Raw genomic sequence first — 13004 nt, 5'->3', positions numbered from 1 at the left:
TGCGCATGGTGATTTTAGGTTTGTGTGCTGCTGCTCGTCCATGGAAACCCATTTCATGAAGCTCCAGACAAACAGTTATTGTGCTGACGTTGCTTCCAGAGGCAATTTGGAACTCGGTAGTGAGTGTTGCAACCGAGGACAAACTATTTTTACGCACTTCGCGCTTCAGCACTCGACGATCCCGTTCTGTGAGCTCGTGTGACCTAGCATTTCGCGGCTGAGCCGTTGTTGCTCCTAGACTTTTCCACTTCACAATAACAGCACTTACAGTTGACTGCGGCAGTTCTTGCAGGGCAGACATTTTACAAACTGACTTGTTGGAAAGGTGGCATCCTATGACTGTGCCACGTTGAAAGTCACTGAGCTCATCAGTAAGGACTTTCTACTGCCAATGTTTGTCTATTGAGATTGCATGGCTGTGTGCTTGATTTTATTCACCTGTCAGCAATGTGAGTGGCTGAAATAGCCGAATCAACTAATTTGTCGGGGAGTCCACATCATTTTGTCTCACCTCAGAGAAATGAAACCCACCATAGCTTTTATTCCTAGTAAAAAGTGAGAGAAGTAGGATGTGTAAAAGCGTAGTGGGTTTACATTTGGGAAGTGCTATGGCTTAGTGGTGCGCACCCGAAAGAGAAAAGTGTGTGTGAGGGTGTATGATAATCACAAATTAAGTATTTTTGTATTCGTAGACTCAATTCTATTAGCATGACAAAGCTGCAGTGAAATGGACACTGTTGGGCTGGGTGAGACGAGGGGTGGGGAGGCCAGGGGGAGCGATGGGGGTTCCTAACTGCTGTGGCTCAACTCTGCGGGCCGCCCTTTGTGGGCCTTTTGTTCTCCGGCCTTTTAAACGGGCCGTGCTTATTGGCCCCCGCTGCCCGGGGGAGCGTGACCGATGAGGAGGCGGAGCCTCATTTGTTGTTGGTAAAATGAGTCGTGTTGCAGTTTGAATACAGCAGAAGTAGCCCGGGACCAGAAGAATGGCCCGTTGTATATTGCAGGGTCAGGAGTCACGGCTATAGACGGCCCGCTTTAGAAAGAGAAGAGATATTGGCTAATTCGTTTTGAGTCCCATTGATTTGAGACATACACTTGTGATCACAGTTGATGGTCATTACTTCTCAACAGGATTGAGTGTCTCAGGGTAAAGATACTGAACAGTGACAAATGCTTTTGACTGAGAAATGTGATTTAAAAGAATAGAGAAGAAGAAGCATGTGTAAATCCCCACAGGGAAAAACATCTCTTTTGGTACACGGAGTGACATGCAATAGCCAAACCATTTGGACTTCCAAAAGTTGATTGAAACACAAAAGCTTGGTGATCAAGCTTAAAAGAGAAGATTATTAATAACGGCATTCCATTGTGTTTACTGAAGTGAAACGGTTTCCTATGAGTAGGATGTGATGTTTACTTGCAGGGAAATCCTTCTGGATCTACTGCCTCTGCTAATTAATGGGAATCAAACCTCTAATACCCTGGTTTACTGGGAGACACTTTCCATTATGGCACAAACTATCCTCTTAAAGGGAACAAATCAGGGATGTGTTGTCTGCTTTAATCCAGCATTTCTCTAAACAAATGAAATCCCTGTGAAAGTTTTAGAGATGTAATCTGTGTGCTTCAGAATCACATCATCCTCTCTCTTTCTCTCTTTCTCTTTCTTTTTCTCTCTCTTTCTCTCTCTCTCTCTTTCCCTCTCTCTATCTCTTTCTCTCTTTCTCTTTTGCTATCTCTCTCTCTCTCTCTCTCTCTCTCTCTCTCTCTCTCTCTCTCTCTCTCCCATTCTCTTTCACTCTTATTGTCATGTTGCCCTAAAAACCTCATTGACCCAAGCTTAACATTCCCCACAAACACAGTGGAAGGCTGTACATGCTACGGTATGGTAACAGAGGTCTTCTGCCAGTTCAGGGCGTGGTCTAGCATGGAGAGGTGCGGTGGTGCAGCTCATTCAGGATAACCCCCTCCGCTCCATCACTATTGGGGGATTAATGCTGGCCTTTGTATCTCTCCCTGTCTATGGCTCCACCCTGGGTTTATACTGGAGTTATATAGTACCATGTTAGAAAGATATTAATGGGATCTAGGGCAGATTTTAGTCCACTTTAGCTTTAAAGGATTTCAACCGCTTTGTTCCTGTTTCCCCCCAGAGTAAAGACGTTGACTTTCTCCTCTAATAGTGTATCAGCCATATTACTGTAGATACAGTATTTGTATGATATTATCTATGTTGTGGCTAGTGGGGGAGATGTAAATAAAACAACACTAATCAGAGTTAGAGGAGGGCACCAGACTGGTCAGAGCCTTCAGGTGTCGCAGTGAATATGGTTTGCGGTACCTTTTGTTTTGCTTTTACTGAAGCCACTGCTCACCGTTAAAGACCCATATGTATGCTCTGAACATTTTTATGGGCTCCCTGGTTGGAAAATCCCCAGAATTGATGAGCCAATTTTGGCCGTGCGCCCGCTGAAGGATGGTGACACAGGCTATAAAAAGTATGGGGAAACGATTGTTGTGATTTTAAAGAGCTGCATGTTCTACCTTACTGACGGATCTCTCTCTTTCTCCCTCCTTCTGTCATCCCCCTCACTCTCTTTCCCTCCATTCCTCTCCCCCTCCCCCTCTCTCTCCCCTCTCTCTCCACAGATTTACTCACCTGACCACACCAGCAGTAGTTTTCCATCCAACCCCTCCACCCCTGTAGGATCTCCGTCGCCCCTGACTTGCACAGCAGGTGCTGCTGCCTCAGCAGGTACAGTGGTGACCACCGGCGCCCCCTCTGGAAGGGCAGGTAGAACATCAGTCTGCACTCTGATCTACTGCACTATAGCATTATACCAGCCTAAACTAGTCCATGGAGAGATGTGGGTTATTGTTTCCTCACAGCATTCACACTGCTTCCTCCATAAGGCTCTGTCTTAGTGCTGTAGGTGAACACTGCAAGTGATGTTAATCTCACAATGGTCTTCAAGTGATGTTTATCTCACAATGGTCTTCAAGTGATGTTTCTCACGATGGTCTTCAAGTGATGTTTATCTCACGATGGTCTTCAAGTGATGTTAATCTCACAATGGTCTTCAAGTGATGTTTATCTCACAATGGTCTTCAAGTGATGTTTATCTCACGATGGTCTTCAAGTGATGTTTATCTCACAATGGTCAAGTGATGATTATCTCACGATGGTCTTCAAGTGATGTTTATCTCACGATGGTCTTCAAGTGATGTTTATCTCACAATGGTCTTCAAGTGATGTTTATCTCACGATGGTCTTCAGTCTCTGTGACTTTGACGACATTGCCTCATGGCGACAGCGGATGCAGTTTACCCCAGACAACCCCTAGCTACATAGTGATAAGGAGTCAGCTCTCTTCGGTTGCTGAAAGGAACTAAGAGACTCTTAGAGTTTGACATCCTCTCCTCTCAGTCACTGTATTCATTCTACCAGATAACCAACCAGATCATTCAGATAATCAATTTCCCTGAAACTGGGTCCATAAGTAGCAGAGCAATGTGCAGGGGACATTTAATAATTGTGAGAGACACTCTGGCAGAGGAGAGAGAGAGGGGAGGGAGAGAGAGAGAGAAAGAGAGGGAAAGCCCAGCGTGTTGTTTTAGTGGGCAGTTGTGCCGTGTGTGGTGATGTAGTGGCGACAGCTGTCTCCACGTATGCCCCCCTTGTCCTCAGCTGTTGCTCTGGTCTGTGGACAGCTGTTCTCCCCATGGATCGACCGGCCTGCAAAGGGCCTCATTTATCTGCCCGAGGAGCGACAGTGACTCAGCTGATGAGGAGGACTATATCGGCTTCACACAGAGGGATGCCGACCCCTCCCCTCTTTACACCTCAGCCAGCCAGGCCTCAGGGCAGCATGCCCTACGTGGGAGGACAGAGGAGGTAGAATGCCAACAACCATTTTGATTTGATCAGTGAAGTTCCTGTCACCTGGAAATTGAGAACTCCAGTTATGTGGGTGTGGAATGTTTTGTTATACAAATGATGAGACAACATGGTACCAAGGGCACCAACTTTTGTTACAATGTGAAACAGAGTTTCTCTTTATAATCATCCTCAGTGAATCTACAGTTTCTGTTCAATTTACAAATGCAAAACAAATATTCCACATCCATGACTTGCCACATGAATAAACATCTGCCTTTGTCCAAAACCCTTCCCAAAAGTCATAACTTATCCATTTCCAAATCTGTTTCCATTAGTTTAATAGAACGCCTCCATAAAAACTAAAGTTAATGTAGCTTAAAAGGGCAACTGGGATGATTGAAAATGTATTTCTTGTTTCATGTTTTGCGATCTAATATCCATTTATTTGTTTGAAGTTTGTTAATTAGAATAGGGGGCATTACATAGGTCAGTTGGGGCATGATTTGGCATGATGTTCAGATTAACCACAAATTGCTCCATCTGTTCATTAGGATTAGCTACTTTCATAACCCAACCAGGCAGGAACAGATATACACCCTGGTGCTGCTCAACTCAACTCTTGCTGGTGTGTTCAATTAGCCCTCTCCTCCACGTGGGGACCAGAGGCCCAGGGAGGCTTAGTTATGAGTACTTCCTGTTTGGTTCGCGCCAGGGAAACACTGAGGTTGAGCAGAGAGGCTCCGTCAATCCCTGTTCCAAAGTTACTTTTAATAGCTTCTTAATTAAAGCCTGGCTTTTCCAGGACCTTTTCTGAGAGAAAGTCTCTCCACACAGAGGACTAATGCTTCGTTTACACTGCTGACGATGAATCAATGGAAAATCCTAAACAGTTCCCCCAGGTCAAGTGGAGATGTAATCCTAGTGTTCGTCAGAAACAAGCTAACGTTAGCTAGTGATCTCCGATCTTTCTCTCTCAAATACTGAAATACCATTTTAGAGGAGAACAGGGAGAAAATGGGGCCTGCTGTTGGTTTTGACAAACAGCCTAAATGAGAGAATGAGAGGTAAGCTAAACAATGTATCCATCTGTAGAGTATGCTAGAGTGCGTGGGCTGGGTGTTGGTCTCCTGCCACAGTAATGGAGACCAGGCGGTATAGTGAGGGCCCATAGCTGGGGCTGGCTCACTAACACAGCCCAGTATAAATAACCTGGGAGGTTTCCTCGTTGTCACAATCGATTAAGGAGACTTGAACTGTTCTCATGTGCACACAACAGGCTTGGTGTAATGCATTACCTCCTGGTGCACTGTTGTTTGTTAGTTGGAATATTTTTCAGACAACATTGGCTAAGATAAAGAGTCAAAGAAAAATATATTTTGTTGCGTCAGACCTCAATTTGATTAGCAGATTATTTTAGTTTCACACTATTTTAGTTTCACACTTGTTTTATATGTGCCATTGCACATTTCATGTACTGATTATAACCATTCCCACACATTGTGATCCCCTCTGCTTTATGTGCTCTAGAGATCACCCAGTCTGGGATAGAATGGAATTCCTTAATTAGATGTTTCCACCATTTGTTTGGACTATTGCCCTGTCTCTTGGTTGTCTCTAGAATCTCAGAATGGAAAGTTAATTCAGGTCAGGTCTCTGAGTCTCTCTTGGTCTGCATGTTTTGGCAAGCCACGGAGCTGTTACACTATACCTCAGCTTGGCATGTGATTGGTCAGATGATATTTGTATCGTGACCCCTGGAAGCTTGTCAGCCAATCACATTGGGCTTAGATCAGCGGACAAGAGGAGCACCCATGAGTGCAGCCTTGCTAGAGCCTTCTGGAACTTTCTGGCTCATTGGATGGAGTAAGGGAGTCCTTTTGTCGTGGAAAAATCACTCTGTCAGTGTCAGTGGAAGACAGCCTCTATCCCAGCCGGGCCTCTTATCACTGTTCACTTTGTTCCCTGGGCTATTAGCTCATTAATGAGCGGATGTACATGTAGGCCATGTCCCAGTGTGTCCCAGTGTGTCCCAGTGTGCTGGTGTATGTTGGGGCCGTCCACCCACGGCCCTGGCTCATGATGCAGGATGCAGCCCAGTCACCAGGAAATGATGCAGCTGAACCCCAATGATGAAAATACCTCTCACAGCATAACAACAAGAGACCAGACAGGATGTGGATGTGCTGTGTGTCAGTCAGCCCCTGTAGAGTGGAGCAGGATGCAGGTCTCTTATCATTGGCCATGTTGTGATGTCTGAATCAGCCATGTCAGGTGGATAACTGTGGTTCTCCCGCTCTGTCTCTCTCAGGTACCAACCAATGGTCCCGTGGTGCAGCCGGGCAGAGCTCCTCCTCGCCCAACTATGAGAACTCCCTGCACTCACTGGTAAGTCTCCCTGCCTCCCTTCTCTTCCCTTCCCCCACACCCTGAGCACTTTTTAATGGACACGCACACAGTAGATGGTTTCTCTCACGGAGGGCAGGGATAGCATTACATGAAGATTCTTGGCTGACAAATGTCGGTGGGGGGGGTTGGGGGTGCTGAACAATAACCGTCCCTTGGGGCGTGTCTCCTGCCATCTGTCCCCTACTTCGTGGACCAGGGTGGGGTTGGGGGGGGGTGGGGGGCTGGAGTTATGGGGGCTGGGGAACCTGGCAGCTGTTGCATTGACTTAACCACCACTGCTCCAAGATTCCAGCGCTAGCTGCCTGTCCGTAAGCGGACCAGAAACACGACTTGGGATCAGTTTTCACCCCACACCACCTGACGCCCACATCACACATTCACACCATCGGCTGTGGGGATAAATATTTACTCACTATATTTGAATGCCACCTACAATGGGATTTTTGTGAAGCGACCAAACCTATGATCAGTGTGAACGGCGAATGTGTGGGAGGGATGGGACCTCATGGTGGGAGGAGAGGACGAGGGGTCAGGAGTTATTATCTACACAGGACCACAGTTTTGATGCTGCCTGACACAGTGATTAGTTACCATATATCTGTCTCTGTCTGACTCTCCGCTTTCTCCGTCCTTCTATCTCAGTCTACACTATCTCTGCCTTTCTATCTCAGTCTACACTATCTCTGTCCTTCTATCTTAGTCTACACTATCTCTGCCTTTCTATCTCAGTCTACACTATCTCTGTCCTTCTATCTCAGTCTACACTATCTCTGCCTTTCTATCTCAGTCTACACTATCTCTGTCCTTCTATCTCAGTCTACACTATCTCTGTCCTATCTCAGTCTACACTATCTCTGTCCTATCTCAGTCTACACTATCTCTACCCTTCTATTTTAGTCTACACTATCTCTGTCCTTCTATCTCAGTCTACACTATCTCTGTCCTTATATCTCAGTCTACACTATCTCTGTCCTATCTCAGTCTACACTATCTTTGCCCTTCTATCTCAGTCTACACTATCTCCGTCCTTATATCTCAGTCTACACTATATCTCTGTCCTTATATCTCAGTCTACACTATCTCTGTCCTATCTCAGTCTACACTATCTCTACCCTTCTATTTTAGTCTACACTATCTCTGTCCTTCTATCTCAGTCTACACTATCTCTGTCCTTATATCTCAGTCTACACTATCTCTGTCCTATCTCAGTCTACACTATCTTTGCCCTTCTATCTCAGTCTACACTATCTCCGTCCTTATATCTCAGTCTACACTATATCTCTGTCCTTATATCTCAGTCTACACTATCTCTGTCCTATCTCAGTCTACACTATCTTTGCCCTTCTATCTCAGTCTATACTATCTCTGTCCTTCTATCTCAGCCTACACTATCTCCGTCCTTCTATCTCAGTCTACACTATCTCCGTCCTTCTATCTCAGTCTATACTATCTCTGTTCTTCTATCTCAGCCTACACTATCTCCGTCCTTCTATCTCAGTCTACACTATCTCCGTCCTTCTATCTCAGTCTATACTATCTCTGTCCTTCTATCTCAGCCTACACTATCTCTGCACTTCTATCTCAGTCTACACTATCTCTGTCCTTCTATCTCAGTCTACACTATCTCTGCCTTTCTATCTCAGTCTACACTATCTCTGTCCTTCTATCTCAGTCTACACTATCTCTGTCCTATCTCAGTCTACACTATCTCTGTCCTATCTCAGTCTACACTATCTCTACCCTTCTATTTTAGTCTACACTATCTCTGTCCTTCTATCTCAGTCTACACTATCTCTGTCCTTATATCTCAGTCTACACTATCTCTGTCCTATCTCAGTCTACACTATCTTTGCCCTTCTATCTCAGTCTACACTATCTCCGTCCTTATATCTCAGTCTACACTATATCTCTGTCCTTATATCTCAGTCTACACTATCTCTGTCCTATCTCAGTCTACACTATCTCTACCCTTCTATTTTAGTCTACACTATCTCTGTCCTTCTATCTCAGTCTACACTATCTCTGTCCTTATATCTCAGTCTACACTATCTCTGTCCTATCTCAGTCTACACTATCTTTGCCCTTCTATCTCAGTCTACACTATCTCCGTCCTTATATCTCAGTCTACACTATATCTCTGTCCTTATATCTCAGTCTACACTATCTCTGTCCTATCTCAGTCTACACTATCTTTGCCCTTCTATCTCAGTCTATACTATCTCTGTCCTTCTATCTCAGCCTACACTATCTCCGTCCTTCTATCTCAGTCTACACTATCTCCGTCCTTCTATCTCAGTCTATACTATCTCTGTTCTTCTATCTCAGCCTACACTATCTCCGTCCTTCTATCTCAGTCTACACTATCTCCGTCCTTCTATCTCAGTCTATACTATCTCTGTCCTTCTATCTCAGCCTACACTATCTCTGCACTTCTATCTCAGTCTACACTATCTCTGTCCTTCTATCTCAGTCTACACTATCTCTGCCTTTCTATCTCAGTCTACACTATCTCTGTCCTTCTATCTCAGTCTACACTATCTCTGTCCTATCTCAGTCTACACTATCTCTGTCCTATCTCAGTCTACACTATCTCTACCCTTCTATTTTAGTCTACACTATCTCTGTCCTTCTATCTCAGTCTACACTATCTCTGTCCTTCTATCTCAGTCTACACTATCTCTGTCCTTATATCTCAGTCTACACTATCTCTGTCCTATCTCAGTCTACACTATCTTTGCCCTTCTATCTCAGTCTACACTATCTCCGTCCTTATATCTCAGTCTACACTATATCTCTGTCCTTATATCTCAGTCTACACTATCTCTGTCCTATCTCAGTCTACACTATCTTTGCCCTTCTATCTCAGTCTATACTATCTCTGTCCTTCTATCTCAGTCTACACTATCTCCGTCCTTCTATCTCAGTCTATACTATCTCTGCCCTTCTATCTTGGTCTACACTATCTCTGTCCTTCTATCTCAGTCTACACTATCTCCGTCCTTCTATCTCAGTCTACACTATCTCTGTCCTTCTATCTCAGTCTACACTATCTCCATCCTTCTATCTCAGTCTATACTATCTCTGTCCTTCTATCTCAGCCTACACTATCTCCGTCCTTCTATCTCAGTCTACACTATCTCCGTCCTTCTATCTCAGTCTATACTATCTCCGTCCTTCTATCTCAGCCTACACTATCTCCGTCCTTCTATCTCAGTCTACACTATCTCCGTCCTTCTATCTCAGTCTATACTATCTCTGGCTCTTCCACTAATGTTTATTTGTGCTCACATGCTTTCCTGTTCTATCTGATTTTGGCAGAAAACTCGAGTCCATCAGCAGCTTCATGAGCATCTCCAGGATGCCATGTCATTCTTAAAGGATGTATGCGAGGTACTCCTGTCCTTTAGATGGAGACTTTACCCATCAGTGTTTGACACCTTTGCACATCCTTAGTTGTTTTTCTTTCTTTCACCAGCTTGGCCGCCGTTCAGTTCCATTTAATTGCAGTTTCAAATGTTTTGTTGTCATGCTTTTTATTGTTGTTTATTATTTATATACTGACATTTCAGCTTGCAGTAATCAGCTTAGGAGCATAAGATGCTTTAATACCAAATGAATAGTCATGGTGCTCCAAATGAGTGGTGTGCCAGCCCGTTTATCAGTTTCTATAGATACAAATGAGGATGCTTGTCTGTTATGAACACATGCATCCCTTGTGCCCCTCCTCAGGTTGAAATGGCTTATCTTCATCTGTTTTTGCGTGTCTTTCTTTTATGCTTTTGTTATCCCTGTGGTGTTTTTTCACTCCAAGATCACGCCATAAAATCACAATGTCCTCCATTTTTTGTCCTAATGTGCTTATATTAAGCTGCTCTGTCCTTCTCTCCTGTTCTTCGCCCCCCTCTCCCCTCCCCTCCCCTCTTCTCTCTCGGTCCTCCCAGTCTCGGATGGAGGATCGCCTGGACAGACTGGATGATGCCATCCTCGTCCTGCGGAACCATGCCGTGGGCTCCACCACCAGTCTGCCCAGCGACATACACAGCCTGCTGGGACAGAACGGGCCAATAGCAGCCCTCGGAGCAAACTTCCCTGCCGCCGGATTGGTTGCTAGTCGGACAGCAGCAATGGTATGAATTAACTTTGCAGAAGAAAAAGATCTTGAGTGTTTTAGATGTTAAGGATATTATGTTTCATGTTTTTTGCAACTTAAGAATTGACTTTGAATACTTAAAAGAAAGTCTGTTATTTGGATTGAGGGTAGGCATATGTGCTTTTGCGTTGCGTTTCTCCAAATAGGCTAATAAACAAGCCTTGGCCACCTGTTCAGAATGAGTCCACAGCCATGTGCAAAAACTCTGCATTTTTCCACAGAGAACAGTTTAATTTAAACTCACATACTTTCCATATGTGTAATGGTTGGCCTGAAGGCTTACTCTCCTTAAGAAAGACCTCGTATACAGGGTTGAATGAGAAAACCAGGCCAGACGGAGTGAAGTTCTGCTTTGGTCTGGAAAGTGTTTGTCAGTTGCACTCCTATGAGGCGGCTCCTGGGGAACGGGGGGATGCAGGTCTCGGTGCAGAGCATAATGTGTTTGCCCATCCTCCATCTGAACTATTTCATATCGGAGAGGAGAGGGATTTGAGCACATCTGTAGTGGAAGTTTCAACAGAGGAGACAGTTCTACACTAATCCCTAGGTGATGGGAAATAATTTAGGCCATATTTTTCCTGAGTTTTCTGAATCAGTCCTGGCGTACGTGGGTGGAGGGTTGGATTAAGATCCTCTTGGATTAAACTCCATTTTCTAAGAAAATGGATGGAGGCATTCAGGGGATGTGATGGAGGAGGGGAGGATGCCGAGGACTGAGACATGCTCAGCATTTCCTTACCTCACCATTTACTGCCCAGACCTCAACCTCAGTCCCAGCTCCTCACAGGAACCTGTCCCTCTACCACTGGCTGATTAGTAAACATTCTTGCTGTGGAGTAGCATCTGTGAGACTAGTCCTTGCATTACTCACATGGTAATCAGGGCCAACAAACCCACAAGACAATTGGGAGGCATTTGATCCCTGGCCTGTGGTAACAATCAGATCCAATGTTCAAGTGGACAAGGTTTGGATGTGTTCTGTGTTTCTGCCATACTACTTCTCCCCTGACTGTTCATTTATTGGAGTTGGTGCTCCTGTATCTGTACTGCCAAAACTAAAACCAGTGCCATTTTACAGACAAGTTTACAGCCTTTCACAGCCTTCGCAGCATGCAAGCTTGGAGCCTGTGTCCCTTTTGCCCAGAATACTTTGAAGACAGGGGCTAGTATTTCTGGTTTGTTACTCTCAGTAGAAGGAAGAAAATGTCCCAGCGCACCATGTGTTTTCAGTCATGGCCATTTTGATGTTGTGGTCCTTGGAACTCTCAGGATAGTATTTACTGGTCTGTGACTGAAAGTGCTTTTTAGTGGTTCTCCCATGGTGCAGTTCAGTTTGGTGTGCTCGTTACAGAGTGTTGAGGGACTATAGTGATAGTGTTGGTGGGCTGTGAGACTAAGAGAGGACTGGCTGTGTCTGCATGAACACAGAGCCTCCTCTGTGGTAGAGAGAGAGGGTCCCCTCAGACTGCTGCTCAGACAGAGCTCAGCCACCTCAGCATGGCACAGCCACAACCGTTTACTCAGGACAGGCCTTTTCACTCTTTCACCGCCTCTTTTTAACCAACTCAACAAATCTGAATGGTTAGAAGCGCGCGCCTGAGGCCACAGTCTCCACCCAAATAGAGGTCCTCAGCTGTATGGTAATCAGGCCCAGCCAGGAAAATGGCAGCGTTCTTCCCTCGCCAGAACCCCCGCGCCCCTCCTCCTCCGCCAGACAAAGACTTGTTTGGACACCTGTTGAGAGCACTGCAGAGATTAGCGTAGTGAGGAGGAGGGGGAGGGTTTGGGGGCAGCGGGGTTAACGTAGGCCAAAAATGACTTGGGATCACATTCCATAAGAAAAGGGGAAGATACCCCCCCGTACTGGTTTCTCCTCCTCCTCCCCTAGTTCCCAGAAGAGAACCAGATAGCTGAGTGGGGAACATGTGGTAAACTCCAGCGAGCACAGCGATGGTGATGCAGCATGATGGGAGGACTCTGTTTCACAACCAATATGGAGAGAAAATAAGGAAATGGTCTGTCTTTGGAGTGGGTTTTGCCTTATATTGCTGCCAAATAGATCAGAGATAGATATATCTAGAAGAGGAAGAAGAACCCTCAGAACATAATGACCGTGGCTAACCCAAGAGAGAAAAGCAATAGAAATGAAAACAGAAAGAAGAGAGAGAAGGGGATAGGTTTACCATCACATACTGCATTGATTATTATGGAGAGATTATACAGCAATACAAATATGTGTTTGTGTTTCCCTTATCCTGAATATGAATTATGCATTTTGTTATGGTGAAGTACAGCACCAAAGCACCCCCCAGTGTCAGAACTGAGGGACTTGAGAACTATCATTAGTTCCCAGAAACGGACTCCTGTACTGCAGCTCCACCTGTAGATCCTGCTTTTAATTTGAGGAAATATGATTGTTTAGCTCACCAGAAAGGTCAGGCATTGTGTTCAATTTGTCATGAGTGTTTAGAAAATCCTGTTTTGAAATCCAAGCCAAACATGTATTTTTACAAGCGTTTTCAATGGACAGTTTTCCACCAAGGTTCTCATCATCGGCTTGTAGACTAC

General features: G+C 45.1%; 1 protein-coding gene and 1 non-coding gene across 9 annotated transcripts in view; both read left to right on the top strand.

The window, feature by feature from the left end:
• Positions 1-13004, top strand: part of LOC110506541 (transcription factor 12) — a 96256-nt gene that overhangs the window by 78179 nt on the left and 5073 nt on the right. For 5 of the 8 annotated variants that reach the window (XM_021586233.2, XM_021586232.2, XM_021586231.2 and 2 more), the window contains exons 13-16: positions 2650-2794; positions 6189-6265; positions 9605-9676; positions 10228-10413. In XM_021586233.2, coding sequence (XP_021441908.1) covers positions 2650-2794; positions 6189-6265; positions 9605-9676; positions 10228-10413 — 480 coding nt within the window. The remainder of the gene's footprint in view (positions 1-2649; positions 2795-6188; positions 6266-9604; positions 9677-10227; positions 10414-13004) is intronic. The other 3 variants (XM_021586234.2, XM_021586235.2, XM_021586237.2) reach the window with 3 other exon arrangements.
• LOC118944576 lies at positions 3245-3327 on the top strand. The gene has a single exon (XR_005039928.1). It is a non-coding gene; the product is annotated as a small nucleolar RNA SNORD35 (small nucleolar RNA).

This window comes from Oncorhynchus mykiss, chromosome 26 (genome assembly GCF_013265735.2).
Source record: "Oncorhynchus mykiss isolate Arlee chromosome 26, USDA_OmykA_1.1, whole genome shotgun sequence".
NCBI lineage: Eukaryota > Metazoa > Chordata > Actinopteri > Salmoniformes > Salmonidae > Oncorhynchus > Oncorhynchus mykiss.
This window is presented reverse-complemented; position numbering and strand designations above follow the sequence as displayed.